At 46.6% G+C, this 15580-nt stretch overlaps 1 protein-coding gene across 1 annotated transcript; it reads right to left on the reverse strand.

Annotated features, from left to right (window-relative positions):
- Nucleotides 1-14892, reverse strand: MAP3K14 (mitogen-activated protein kinase kinase kinase 14; the record flags this gene model as incomplete). The annotated part of the gene is made up of 15 exons (XM_080359868.1): nt 1-281; nt 1092-1192; nt 1673-1817; nt 3508-3614; nt 4485-4838; nt 5395-5545; nt 6329-6492; nt 7158-7262; nt 7701-7832; nt 8423-8552; nt 10581-10718; nt 11702-12301; nt 12414-12624; nt 14058-14127; nt 14640-14892. 15 exons carry the CDS (start codon nt 14890-14892, stop codon nt 117-119), a joined length of 2826 nt encoding a protein of 941 aa, XP_080215994.1. The 3' UTR covers nt 1-116.
- Nucleotides 14893-15580: the final 688 nt, after the last annotated feature.

Genomic DNA, 15580 nt, shown 5'->3' on the forward strand with positions numbered 1-15580 from the left:
TTCAGCACAAAACACCAGCGACCGCGCTCGGTGCTCCACGGCAGGGGTGGTTGGAAGCTTTTGCAATTCCTTCTTTCGACAAGGTAAAAGAAAACCCCTCCAAAACAGGAACAGCTTCACGGCCTGTTCTCCAGCTGCCCGTGCTTGACTCGCCATGTCCAGCTGACGCTGCAGTCGGGCGCGAGGGTGCATTGCAGCTCGATGCCGGAGTCAGGGACCTCCATGTCATAGCGAACCGGCTGGCCCTCCTTGGTGACCAGGCTGAAAGCGGGGACCGGGATCTGTGAGGCAGAACAAACAGATCTGAGTGGCACTTCAGGTCTCTTTTAGAACATTATATCCCTCTATCAAACCCAACAAGTAGCTTCCCAAAGCGCAAAAAGCTCCTGGAGAGAGGCTTGTGCTTGGCAGGGGTATCTTTAACCTTCTCTTGTTAGAAAGTATCTTAGAAACTGGACCACCCTGCGGCCGAATCGCATCACCCAGGGTTTCCAGCACCCCTGGTGGCTGCTGAACTGGCACTGTTTGCACCCTGTGAATTCCTGGTGATGTTTTGCTTTGTGATGTCCTAAGACCACCAAAGAGAACCTACAATGCGAAAACAATTTTCTGGACTTCTGCAACCTCTTTGGAGACGATCACCGCACTTTACAGGCCATAAACACGCCAGAGTTTCTTTCAGGGGTTGCCAAAGAGGCGCCCAGTGAGGTTTGCTGGAGTCTGCCAACATCTCTTCCACCCTCAAACATTAGAGACATCACAGCACATTTCCCTCAGCTGATACAAAGAAGTCATACAGTGATTCTTCTTTAGGGAGAGGAGGAAGAATCTGTAGTCAAGAAGCACTTTTAAGCTGCAGCACAGAAGACGGAGATCCCTACGGTCCCTATGACAATTAGCAACGATTATGATTGAGAAAACACCTGGTATCACGCTCAGGAGAGCAGCACTGAGGTTTTGCTGCTCAATGTGCCATTAGGGTCCCTGAATGGACTTTTCGGTTGCTCGTTTTAAAATGTTGTGAGGCTGCGTTATGAATAAACTAATTTGTGGACAAAATATGGTAGCTAACCCCCAGGTTTGTGTCTCACCTGGCTGCTTATCCCAGTGGCAATGTCTCCCACCTTCGTCCTGTGGAAATCCCTGATGTGTAAGTTTTCTCCACTTAGCAACTGGATCTGGATTTTCACTCCTGAAATGGGCAAGAAAAGTCATTAACTTGTGTTGTAGGCACAATGACTTCACAGTCCAACGCCAAAAACTGACGAGCAAGGCAGATACATCGGAAGAATTCATTTTCATCATTAAGCATCTAATTTATGTAGGTCTTTCACTGAGCACGGAGGCTTGCGGAAGACAACAGTGACTCAGAGCAGAGCTGGATTTAGCAAGAAAGCAGCTGAAGAGATGTATTGATTTGCACAACGCGCTCTCAAAATTACTTTGTGGACATTTATGGTTATAAAACGTATATTCTTGCACATGGCAGTTGCATGAGGCAAGACAAAGCTGAACTGGACTCTGTGTGTTCAGGAGCTACAAAACTACACAGACCTGAGTCCTGCCTGTCTATGATTGGGGCCGGCTTGGCCTTTGGAGAACCCACGTGCTTTTAGGAGGGTCTGAAAATTAGACCTGACTGTTTATCCACCCTGGAGAAATTCAGACTCACCGTTGAAATAGCTGGGAGTGTCTGTGTGGCGGCTGCGGTTCAGCAGGTTGTTCCAACTGAAGCTGTGTCCGTCTGTCTGGCTGTTCCAGGAATGAATCCCAGAGCTCATCGTGTCCCTCAAGCTGTGAGAAGCCTTCATGGAGTTCTGCAGAAGTAAGCACAAGTTTGTCTAAGGCTCCTAAAGAAAAGGAGCTTGCGTGAGATAAACGTTAAAATAACCTCAGGAGGACAAAAGTAGAAATATCCACCGGGATCTAGGCTGGGCCTTGAGTTATTTAACATTTATCTATCATCTAGAAGAGGGGATGAGCAGCAACGCAACAGTTTGCAGATATCGTAGCATATTCCCAATAGTCAAATCAATAATCATCTGAAGGAGTTGGAGGAGAAAAGAGGGCTCTATCGTACTGAGAGACAGGAGAATAAAGCATCAGATGAATTGTTAATGTCAATAAATGACAACGCACAGGAAAACCAGTTAACTGTGCCTAAACAACTGCAGACCCGACTTCGCTGTATTGCTTGGAGACGTCTGTTCTATCTTAGAGGCACAGAAGGTCAACCTGACTATTGGCACAGTGGCAAGTACAAGTCAAAAGTCAAATTAAATGTTAGGGTTGGGTATTGGCTAATTAGCTGTGTCAACAGCTGAATTACTGCACATAGCGCTGCTCAATCCACCTCAGAAAGTGTTATAAGGCGGCAAAGAGGAATAGAAATAGGAAACAAAGACAATCACAGTCGAAGTGAGTCCTGCAGATGGCAGGCTACACAATTTTGGGCTCTGTGTCTTTGAAAACCACAACTGAAGGGCTCACGGCCTTCCCTGCTTTAACAAGGCTTAGTCAGTGGTTCGCACTGCTATTCCCTGCCTTATGAATGCCGGAGTTAAGCAAACATAATAAACTAAACTTAGTATTTAAGTAATTTAGACTATGTAAATCATTAGTACTAAGGGGTTAAAAGAAGTTCAGGAAGAACAGATCCATAGGCTGTGAATGAATATCCAGGAGCCGGGACTCGGTGCTTCTGCCCTATTAGAATCATATAATTGTTTTGTATTGAGAAAACTCTCAAGATTATCAAGTCCAACCGTTCCCCACCCCTGGCACTGCCCCATGTCCTGAGAACCTCATGTCCGTCTGTCCAGCCCTCCAGGGATGGTGACTCCAGCACTGCCCTGGGCAGCCTGTTCCAATGTCCCACAGCCCTTTGGGGAAGAAATTGTTCCCACATCCAACCTCAACCTCCCCTGGCGCAACTTGAGGCCGTTTCCTCTGCTCCTGGCGCTTGTTCCTGGGGAGCAGAGCCCGACCCCCCCGGCTCCAAGCTCCTTTCAGGCAGTTCAGAGATCAGAAGGTCTCCCCTCAGCTCCTGTTCTCCAGCTGAACCCCCCAGGTCCCTCAGCCGCTCCATCACACTTGTGCTCCAGCCCCTCACCAGCTCCGTTCCCTTCTCTCCACTCGCTCCAGCACCTCAAGGGTTTTCCTGGCGTGAGGGGCCCAGAACTGCCCCAGCATTGGCGGTTTGGCCTCCCCAGGTCCCAGCACAGGGACGGTCGCTGCCCTGGGCCTGCTGGCCACACCAGTGCTGGTAGCAGCCAGGATCCTGTGGCCTCTTGGCCACCTGGGCACATGCTGGCTCATGTTCAGCCGCTCTCACCAACACCCCCAGGGCCTTTTTCACCTTCCCTGAGCCTACAGCATTCACGGAGTTGTTGCGACCCATATGCAGGGCACAGCACATGAGAAACTCCAGGTGTCTGCTGGCCCCAGTTTCCAGAGGTGGTTTCCCTGCCACCCCCTGTCCTCATAACAGCAGACACTGACACTCACCTTCTCGCTGGCATCTGACACAAACGGGCTGTCGATGCTGAGACACGAAAGCATTTGTTCCTGCTCTTCCAGCGAGTAAGGCTGTGAAAGGCTGTTCAAAAACAGTTCTGCAAGCAAAAGGAAAGAGAAGGAAGACATTTCCAGTGATTCCTTCCATGCCTCCCTGCTCTAACCGCCGTTATCGCAATTAATACTCAAGGCTTCTTCAGCATCATCTAATGAACATTGATATTAATGTCTGCAAAACGCAGGGCACACAGTTCCTCTGCTAAAGCGAGGCTATGGCCACCGCTGTGAAAATAGGGAAATTGAGCCAGAAAGGACAGATGAATTGTGCAATGACATGCAAAATGCCAGAGACACGATTAGCACCCAGAATTTCCCACTTCTTGCCTATTTAGTCACCCCTCAGTCTTCCCTCCAGATCCATCCATATCATACCCAAGAAAAGGTCAAACCGATGCACTCAACTCTCGCAGTAACTTGCTCTGATAATATCCAGACCCTCAGCAACCCCTAAAATGCCATTTCTCAGTTCCATGACAACTGTTGCATTTCAAGACACTTTTTTCCTAGCTTGAAGTTTTCAATTCATTTACAAAGACTAGAAAATATGGGCTAAAAGAAGCGAAATGTTGAGTTATGCTCCGGCAATGGAACTGCAATATTACTTCACTGATCTTCACACTGAACTTCCTGCTGGTTTTCAAATTGTGGATTGTTGCTGGTGATCGAATTCATTCAGAGGCTGGATGAAAACCCTGACCGCTACCTTTGTGCCACATTTAATTGGTTAAGAACTACTCGTTTGGGTATTTTCAAGGAAGGCTGAGCAATTCGTGTAACAAGAGAGGAACTACAAATAAAACACCATCCAAGCTCAAACCCCAGAAACAAATGTCAAGAGGCCAAAAGAAAGCAGCCACATTTTTATCAGACTCTCAGGCACAAAGCCAGATTGCCCACGCGGTGCTTACCTATTTCCAGCTGCTGAAGCTCTTGTTCCGAAATGGTTGTTGCTCTCTCCACGTGGCTGCAGCTCTTGAGGGGCAGAGGGGTGGAGGAGAGAGGTGGAGGGTCCCAGGTCTCCGGGAGCTCCTTGCACAGGTTCCAAGGGGTTCTCTCCAGCTCCTCCCTTTGCTCTGGAGATGGTGGCGCTGGCAGGATGGGGCTCGCACATGAAACTTTGCCTGGCAACTTTGGATCAGAAGCAGTCTCAGAAACGGGGCTCGCCGTGGGGGACAGGGACGTCTGTGGGTTGTTCTCTTTGTTCAAAGATAAATGGCGAGGCTCTCTGTATTCGCCTCTCCAGGGGCTTGTCACACCTCCCACTACAGAAAGAAAAAGGAGACAAACGTTATCAAATAAAGGAAAAAAAGCGGTGACGTTTTCCTTCACAGTCCAAGTTTCTGAAGTGCATCCTGCTGTAAAACACTCGGCTTCTTCAAAGGACAAAACCAGATCAGCTCTACAAATCCGTGCTGCGTTACAGAACCTTTCAGCAGGATTAAGGTGAAATAAATTACAGAGAGGCTTAGAGGCAAGACCAGACCACAAGTATGAGTTACAGTTCAGGATGCAATAAACTTGCTTTTGGTTTTGCTGCCAAGCCCCAGCACACACCTTAACAACCCCCAGCACAACATCGGCTGCTGCAAGAAAGAACACGTGACAGCACCCAGGAAATGTTCATTTATTTGGGTGAGAAACACCCAGCTGTGGGTAAAAGCTTTTGACCCCAAAATACACATCAACGCTGAGGACTGTGTAAATGATAAACCGAACAGTAAAACATACTGGGATTTCCCATAGAATCGCTCTGACTTAACTGGCAACCAGCCACTTCACCAGTGTGGTCAAGAAGCTTTAGATACAGGATGTTTCTACCTTCTTCAAGTGCGACGCTGGTCTTAGTTTTCAGCTCAGACGCAGATGCTCTCTGAACAGGCTCTTTCTCCAGACCCATTTTAATAATCTCAGCAGTGAGAGGGTTGCAGGAAGGTGGAATTTCCCTCAGAGGAGGTGGCTCTTTAGCGATCTGTGTAACAAACAGGAAGCGAAAGAGGTTAGACCAGAGAGGCTTCATTTGATTTCAGAAAGGTTCTTCCCACCCTGAGAGCGTTTCCAACTGAAATAACAGCATTAAATGAGAGACCTGAGCAGTAATTTTATTACAGCTGAACGGCTCAAAAGTCACACCCAAGTCATGAGAGGGATAGGAAAGAAACAGCCCCAGTGTGTGCAATATTTGGAGCACAAGTGTGATGGGAGCGGCTGAGGGACCTGGGGGGTTCAGCTGGAGAACAGGAGCTGAGGGGAGACCTTCTGATCTCTGAACTGCCTGAAAGGAGCTTGGAGCCAGGGGGGTCGGGCTCTGCTCCCCAGGAACAAGCGCCAGGAGCAGAGGAAACGGCCTCAAGTTGCGCCAGGGGAGGTTGAGGTTGGATGTGGGAACAGTTTCTTCCCCAAAGGGCTGTGGGGCATTGGAACAGGCTGCCCAGGGCAGTGCTGGAGTCACCAGCCCTGGAGGGTTGGACAGACGGACATGAGGTTCTCGGGACATGGGGCAGTGCCAGGGGTGGGGGAACGGTTGGACTTGGTCATCTTAAAGGTCTTTTTCAACCAAAACAACTCTATGATTCTGTGATTCTATACACAGCAGTCTAAGAAGTATAAGAAATGAGCAGCTTCCAAAGGAAGGTTGGCATGATCTTAGATGTGACTATGAGCCAGCCTTCCTGGAATGTCTGCTCTCTCACCGCATATAACGAGATTTTACAGCCTCACCTGCCTTTTCCCGGAGATGCGCTGGGTCTCTTACCTTCAGGCAGAGCGGGTGGTTGTAGTACTGGGTCCAAGGGTGGCACCCGTTCAGCATGTGCAGCATCATGCAGCAGCTGCTCCACACGTCCACTTTGGAGTCACAGCGCTTTCCCATCACCACCTCCGGAGCCATGTGAGTCTCCGTGCCCGGCACGTAGTTCCCTAAAACCGTTCAGATGAAAACTCGCATGTAAACTAAACAATTGTCCCAACGCAAGGCAGCCTCCTTGTCTTTTTAGTTACAGGGAGAAACAAGTCACCTTATCCCAAAAAGCAGCATCGTGTGCTCTTAGAAGCTGTTCAAAGGCTACATCTCCATATCGGCCCCATCCCTTATACACAGGATATGTATTAAACTCCCCTTTCCAAGCAAATTTGGGAGGCAAAACACGAGGCTCTGTTGGCGAGCTCAGCATTAGAAAACATATCCTTCCAACAGCTGCATTAAAAACGCTGTAAAGTTTAACTGCCCAAAACTCAGTGAGGAATTTTGCTTTGGTGGAAGTCAGGATTCCTTTTCTTTAGTGAGCTTACGTGACAAGCCAGAGTTAGATTTTTAAGTTTCGATGTGGTTTCTTGCAGCGACAAAACGCTGAATGCAGCACGCTGACATAATCTTACAAAAAACACAACAGCTTTCTAGACTGGGAGATGAGAATCACCTTCCAGCCCAAAGTTCGTTTTACATCACAGTAATATCAATAAATGTGACACTATGAGCAATGTTAGGTCCGGAAAATAGTTGCTTGCAAGTAAGCTGTATGTAAATGTTCAAAAAGAATGAGTCAGTAGCGCAGTTCCTTAGAACAGCAGCAGAAAGTCCTCACCTGTGACCAAGCACTTCCCCAGGCCGTCGGGGTGCAGGTGAGTGGAGTGACCGAAGTCACACAGGAGAGCTCTGCTGCCGTCGTCAGACAAGAGCACGTTTTCCGCTGGCAACGAGAAGGTTTTAATTAGTCAGTCTCCTTTGTATTATGGTCACTGAGATGGAAGAAAAATAAGTCAAAAGCCCATAGAACGACACTTTTCTGAGCCCAAACCAAGGTTTGTTACTCCTATGGAGTGTCACTGGCTTAAGCAAGTACACACCTATAATTATCTGTGCTTACAGGCTATAATTATCTGCCCTGGAGATTCCTCTACCCCAGTGGCGAGGCAGCCTGGGGAAAGAGTCCATCAGCCCCACCGGATGGCAGAAAGAAAGAGGTGACAAATATGACATGCTCAGCTCTTTAGAGCTGAGTTAAGCTCTAATCTCAAATGCAGAATTGAAAATCTAGTAAATAACCTTTTGCCACTCAGTAACTTCATCTCCAAGCAGTTTGCAGTAAGAAAACGGGAAGAACAAGGTACTTCAAGTACCATCCTACCTTTTACATCTCCATGGAGAATGTTTTGAGCATGAAGATACTCCAAGCCCTCTAAAGCCTGGCCCAAATAACTGAGGGCTCTGTCCTCCGGCAGGCAGCCGCTCTGTTTAATTAGCTGACCTAATGAGCCACCTAGAAAGGAATCCAGAGAGTCCACATTAGCTTATCTTTAAATTCATCCCAGCATCATCAGCGTTCCTTGTCGTTTCTGACAAAGAAATGAGAACTGCCAGGTCTGACAGCCCTTATCTTCCACATACAGGTCTGTTCCTTTTGGTTATTCCCCAAGTTCTTACTGCCCACAGAAACCACCCTCTTTCATGATGCCTTTTGCTTGGTGTCAGGTTAATGGTGTTGCTTTGCTGCTCTGTGATCGTATCAGACACTTGTAGGTGCTACTGATCATCACTTTGATTCTTACTGTCTGTGTTTTCCATGGTCCTGCCTGGAAAAAGGAGCACCAGGCAACAAGGTTTGCTGATATGGTATCCCCTGCTCCAGTACAATGAGCTTTACGTTCTGCTACGCAAAGAAACGTGAAAGCAAAAACCAGTAGGGGTTACACGTACCTATCCTGACCCACATAGGAATTAACACTAGGAACGCTCTGGATACACCAAAGAATTAACAGATTTAAAACTGGGGCAGGAGGAAGAGGAGATCACTGTCCACCGCATCCAGCAGTGACCACAGTGTTCCCACTGTGCTTGTTCCCTTCTCACCCTCCATCAGTTTCATGAAGATGGTCACCCAAGGTCCCTCCTTCACCGCTCCGTACAAGGGGACGACGTTAGGGCTCGTTATTGCAGCACACGTTGTTAACTCCTCTGCGCGGAAGTGTTCCACTTGTACCTGGTGAAACGAAGAAGCACGGAGTAAATTTTGTGACTAATCTTGACAGAATTGTCCCTCCTCGCGGTTTGGGTCGGAGTGTCCCACATTGTCTAATAACAGAGGCACAGGGATAACCTTCGTTAACAGAAATTAGTGAGTGCAGAAATAAGTGGGAACACTCAGAATGATGCTGAATGAGGATGACAAGAGTCGCCAAATCTTCAGTGTCTGAGTAAAGTGAAGATTTGTCAAAAAAGATGCCAGGTTGTGATAACTCCAGCTTACAGTTGAGTACGGGTGATTTTCGGTGGGAAGGTAATTTAGGTCTCAATTAAGAAGATAATACTGACAACTCAAGCATTGTGCTTTCATGGAAGAGGAAAAATATAAAGGATGATGCAGGGCTTGGCAAAAATAAAACTCCTCCCAAACAGGAGGGAATATGAAACAGGGCCACAAGCAGCAATCTACACTGTCACCTTTTTAGGTGCTACTGAGCCTGCACAGGAAAATGGTTCAACAAAAACTCTATTCGCTAAGTTCAGCCAAACAAAACACAACAAGAATTTGCTAAAGACCAGAAGGAAAACTGGACTCATTAAGATTCTGGTGGGGAAAGGATGGATGGTGTTTCTTCACTGTCAGCAATGCAGCTAGAACTAGTTTTCTTTAATCTGAAGAATTCGGAGAGCAGGTGCTTGCAACACCAAAGGTGTGAAAGGCCAGGTAGTGTCCTTGTGCTGACAACACTAATTCCAACCACTTATTGATGTCACATGAAATAAGAGTTCAACTCGCCTGTTAGAATTCACTGGGTTAAGTGGTGTATTTCTGATCTACAGAAGTATCCTTTGAAATCCTCCAGTAATTTGGAAAAGAATGTAATAATTGACATTTCAAAGACTTCAGCTTCTACTCTGATGTCTTTATCAGCACTGCCAGCCCTTCTTCCTGAACCTACACCCCGCTGCAAACAGCTATTTCTGCTAAGACTGCGCATTTGCAAAATGGGTAATAAATATAACTAGTTACACGCTGTCAAAAAACAAGCTGGTCACTTTGCCACCAAATTCCCTGTCTAAAGGATGCAAAATAGAAAATAACATTCTACATATTTGTTTCTAAACAGTTGACAAATGAAATGGTTAAAAACCAGGACAAGCTGCCTTAGTCTCGCCACTGACATCTTTCCACTGGGCAATACAACAAGGTGGGACCAACGCACACGAGGAAAAGCAAACATTTTATATTGAAAAAGGCAAGTTCCAGTTCTTTTTGCATATAGTATTTTTGTACTCGAGACAAATGCTTCCCACACACTTGTTGAAGTTTTCTATCGGGGTAACATCGGTTCACAGAGGTGATGAAACTATTCAAGCGTTAAGTTCAAACCAAACAGTTCACATTCTCATGATCTACTCACGTTATCGTTCTGCCTTCGCCCCTGAGCTCCCCTACAAATCAATACCCCAATGCAAGTTCTATTCCACACTTCATCTGACAACATATCTTCGTTTACAAGACATAATTATGCCAACTTCTGGAAAAATCCGCATCTTCGCTGTGCTGTAATGGAATCTCCTCATGCCAACACGTCAGCACAACGTACAACACTCGAACAGAAGAAACCTCGCCCTGTTTTGGGCACCTACTGCCCGTCTTATTTTTTCCCTACTTTCTTCCTTTTCCAGCAAACACCCACCAGGTCACCACTTAACCAGACGTGTTTTAAGATGCCAACAGCCAAGCAGACAACTCACAGAGCCATTTCTCCTTTGCGGTCATTAGGAACGCGCTGAATCTTTCTGAAATCTCAGCGCAAAACCCAAGATCCCTTGTTGCATGTTGCAAAGGCCAAATGAACTTATTTCTGGCTGCTAAACTGGACCCTCTGTGCACATCCAGGTTCTCCATCTGCTGCTTCTCTCTGTGCCATCACCTCGAGGCTTTCCCTTGGACGTAACCACCGCAGCACGATAGCTGGAAAGAGACGACTTTTTCTCCGTACACCTTTTTGTGTCAGGATCCCTCCTTTCTCATAATTACCTTTTTGGCAGCACACTGAAACCCCGTCTGTTTGTCCTCTATTTTGTACACTTCTCCAAAAGAGCCGATGCCCAACGAACCGTGGCACTTGGTCCAGTGAACCTCTTCTCGGTACTCGTAATCCACCGGCTTTAGTTTCTGCAAGTGAAAATCAAAGAACAAGATGAAGCAAGGAAAGAAACAACTGTTGGGGCCACATTTGCAGAAAAAGCCCCACAACAGATACTGCCACATCTCTAAAAATCCCTGTACAAAGTTACTTCTGTCACAAGCTTGAGATGAAACTATACAGGGGGATCTAAGTGATTTCTGTGGGTTCTGTTTGATGTGAATTAGTGCACCCTGGTGTTGTAAAGAAACACCACCAGTATTTGGATGGTTTTGCCGCTCCAAACTATTCCCTTCACTTACTACGAAGCTAAATCCTACCAACAGGATTCACATGACTAAACGCAGACAACTATGCGTGAGCTAAATTTTTATAGTCAGTAGACTGAACTGTGCTTTAGATCTCAGTGTAAACGAATTCAGGCAGGTAAGGAACCGCCTGAACTCCACCACCGACACTGACAGGGTCACACTGATTCCAGCGAAGAGTCCTCCACGGTGGCGACAGAGAACTGAATTCAGAAGAAATGAATCATCCCTCTAAGATTTACAAGCGTTTGCTGCGCCCAAGCCCCACGTTCAGTGCGGGACGAGCTGCTGGCGCCCTACCAGAGGCAGCAGACGGGCTCTGTGCACCTTCCCAGTTTACACGGCCCTGGTTTCTGTCTGTGTCACACTCCGGGTCATCTACAGCCAATAAAATCTCACAGCCCGTTCACCTGAACAGACTGGGTTCTTTCACAGACAGACAGAGACGTGTTTGAAGTCTGACTAAGCACAGAAACGCTCCTCGGAGACAAGCGTGCATATTTTGTGAATGAGCAAACAAATAAGAGCCACCGAGCTGAGACAGGGCTTTATAGCCTTCAAGAAACAAAAGCGCATCTTGAACTGACGGCCTTGAACTATATCAAGAACCACTCAGAAAGTGCAGTTTTGTTACAGAAGCTGGTATGTGATGCAGATTGTGTTTTCTCTGCCTTGTGCGACACTAGTGTGTGCGGTCAGGTCACCTCAGTGAGCAGCACGCCTTCATTTTCATCCGCTTCGTGAAACTGTTCCTTCGGGTCCAGGCCTCCTCCTCTCCACGTCTTGGCTAGACTGGCTAAATTTTGGGGTTCACCGAGACTCACGCTCCCCTTCAAGGCGTCTACCAAGTATTCTTCCACAGAAATCTTGTCTAAACTGTTTTTTATGGACTGGTTGACACACTTGGGGAAACTATACTCAGAGTTTAGGCCAGATAAGCGATGCTCGCTGTCTTGATAGACCTGGCCGTGGAAGTACGTCTCCAAAGCGTTGCGTTTCACAGCATGGAGAGGATTGTCCAGATGTGCGAAATGAGGGGGGATGATGTTGTAGGGAAAAGGATGGAGAGTTTCAGGCTGCGGAACGCTGTCCCTCTGATAGCGTCGTTTCCAAACATGGTTAAGGCACTGAATTGGGCTGATTAACTTGTGCAGTTCAGTTTTGTATTGGCTCCTTGGTGAATGGAGTTTGCCCGCGGACAGAGCTTTCTCAGGTTTCTCAAACGGCTCATACACCAAGTCCTTGTTAAGTTCTGAAACCCAAAAATGGTTTCTGTAAAGAGTGTTTTCGTGTGATTCATCTTCCTAGAAAAGAAAACAAACCAGCTGAGCAGGAACCTCAATATAACCACCCAAAATTCAGCTGAGGATTGTTACGAATTCGCAGGAGTCTCACCGGTACGGAAGGGATTCTCACCTGGACGGGAATTGGGGTGCAGCTCTCTTGTTCCGGAGTCCTGGGACCTCTCCTGCCAGCAGCCACCGTTTGGATTTTCAGCTTGGACCTTTTCTTGTGCCGTTTCTTCTTGGCCTTGCCGCGGTGCCGCCCTCGCCAGCAGGTAGGTGCCATCTTCCCCTCCGTCGCGTGGGCCACATTGTTGGGGATTTGATCGAGACTGTCCGATCGGCTGTTGGAAACCAAAACGCACCAAGTCTTTTAGATCTGGCAGTGCAAGCACATGCCCAGTTAACAACTACGACCAACGCAACGAGAAGCAGCAATTCTGCCTTCTGAGGCTTAAAGAATGGAGAACAACAGCATCACTTCTTGCCTTCTAAAATTTGTAAATTCAATATCAAGGCACGGTAGCACATCTGGCATTGTAAGAAGGAAATATTGGGGGTATGGGGGAGAAGCAAAGCATCACATCTCCCACTATTTGCAAATTCTGCAAGGAACGGCAAGAGGGAAAAGCGCTGAATGTCTGTGATTTATAGTGAACATAGAGATTAGGTATAAATGCAATCCATTTTTTTAAATTGTTGAAATTAATACAAGTGCTCCTAATAGAAATGGCTGCTCTGCTTGGAAGAACAATAGGCTTTGCACCAAAGGGATGACTAAGCGCACTCAAATAAAATACCGTCAAAAAGCCAAAACGTTCTGGCGTGTAAAGCTCAATACTCAATATGATTTCTAGGAACACACACAGACACAAACCAGCGCTTGCCAGTGCACCAACCGGGGCTGCACAAACAGACGCAACCCTCCAGAGGAACTTTTACCTGCAGTTATTCAATACCAGTCAGAGCAGTTCAATTTCTTTTAATCAATTTGTAAGAAAAAAGCAGGATATTTGATCTTCAAATGAAGAAACAGTAATTGTTTTCTTGATCCGTGCAATATATCATCTGGCAGCACCTTATTCTATATCCCAGTCACCCACTTCAGAGGGCATTGGAGCTGCTTAATAAAGCTCCAGCGCTTCATAAAGCTCCAACAGAGCACAGATTCTTCAGGAAGAAAAAGCGACTTCAGAACAGCAAGTCCCAGGCCTCCATTTTTCCATTTCGACTGTTACTCCCACTTTACCCATTTCAGCTTCTCTTCACAACTCTATTTCTGCTGCTGATGCTGTAATTGAGCAAAAGTTCTCCTGTTTATCCTCCCCAGAAACACAACAGTTCATTTTACTCAGGACTACTAGTGCCAGCCTAAATTTCCCACAACTTTTCAAAGGGGCTGGTGTAACATGATTTCAAAAGCATCAGGACAGCTCAGTTAAAAAGGACTGAAAACTTCCTTTGGACCCTTCTCCTTCAAGCCCAAGAACTTACTCATTCATTTTACAATTTGACAATGCAGAAATCGAGGCAGAAGATTGACAGGCATTGACAATAAGATAATGCAAGGTGTTTGTGCTTAAACTTAGATTTTTCTCCTAATACAAAAAGGTTTTGATGAAGATGTTTTGGAGAAAGACAAAACTCTTGCAGAGCCTCAGACAGAAAAGTTAATTTAAAGGAGTGCTTTAAAGTAAGCACATAGAACAAGAGTGATGTGGAACACACCAGCACACACTATGGTGAAGGTGGGTATCGATGTTGAGGGGTCTCTCACCTGTAACGCTTACTGTGAGCAATAAAGGATCTCTCTGACAACGTGGGGCTGAACTCCTGACTGTTTTCACCTGTGTGAAAGAAAACAGGATCATCACGTGTCTTTGGTAGCAGGCAAAGTAACAACCGGACTAAGAAACAACTCTACCGACTTGCTAAACCAGTGGTTCAGAGAAATCACCACACAGTCGCACCACATCACACACACTCCGTTGTTCCTCCTCACACAGCTCCCAGCGCTGCGACCGCCTCGTCTCCCACCTGACAGTGTTATTTTGTTCCTCTTCTCTTCCCCCCCTCCTTTAAAACACCCAAGACCAGCTGCCCCAGCAGGACAGAGATTGAGAGTCCAAGCACCAACGGCCCTTCTGTTATTTATGCTTTACTCAGTGGATGCTGCCACATTATTAGAAGATTTCATGAGCTTCCTAAATAGAGCCTGGGATGTGTCACCAGCTCCACCCCGCTCAGGCTTACAAATAGATTTTGTCTCAGCTCTCCAGGAGTGCGAAGCGAGTGAAATCTCATCCTGCCCTTACACATTCCTTTTGCTCAATGAAGAGTAGACCGGCCCGCTACTTACATTCTGCTTGGGCAATAATAGAAATGGATGCACAGCCTCCTTCTGTTTCTTCTTTTGCTGTTCCTTTGGTGATGACATCATTCAGGATTTTCCACTGACTGTGAAAGATGACCTTCTTTGAATCTTCTACTTTGCAAACGCTGCTCTGCTTCTCACTTGCTGTCTCGTTCAGCCCCTTCGTAGCTGTGAGCTCCTTCTTGTGCTTGACGGCTGCATCGGGAGCTCCTTGGCATGTAATTCCCATCACTGCCATTTCACAGGTTCAGAGAGTCACTAAAGGCAAAAGAAATCAAAGCAACACACTTGTCAAGATACTGAACTTCACAGGTAGAAGCAGCTTCAGGTTCCTGAGAAACAGGAGGTTGCTGAAGGTACCAGATTATCAAATAATTTAAACCAAATCAAGGTCCTTCCCAAACTCTGAGCTTAAAAGACCCCCAGCTCTCCATCCCTGACCAGCACCATGGAATAATTAACATTATTGTCAGTACTAAAAACATAAGACCACACAGTTTTCAAAGGGAAATTTATTTCCTGGTATATTCCCTTCGCTTAAATACAAGCAGTGAAACTATACAGAAGAGGGAACTTGTGTATCACTAAACAGGAAGAATATTCCCCCAAAAAAAGGGAAAAAGAGAAGACACAAAATATTTTCTCCTAGAGTGCACCAAGGAGAAATGACATTGTGCTCTCACGACACACCAAATGGCCATAAAATCCTGCTAATTGCTTTCTTCCTTGTACCCAGCCACCCTTAAATCCATGTCTTGTTTTTCCTTCCCTCCAACAAGGCTCAGCAATCAGCCTGCCCACCTGTAACTCCTCCCTCCATCACCAACAGCTTCTGAAACTTGCTCAAGCCTGAGAAAAAAGCAAAGCTCTTATGGCATATCCGATTAAAGCAAGTCGGTGTCGGACACAGGACAGCGACGGGGCTG

This window comes from Nesoenas mayeri, assembly GCF_963082525.1.
Source record: "Nesoenas mayeri genome assembly, chromosome: 26".
NCBI classification, from domain to species: Eukaryota; Metazoa; Chordata; class Aves; order Columbiformes; family Columbidae; genus Nesoenas; species Nesoenas mayeri.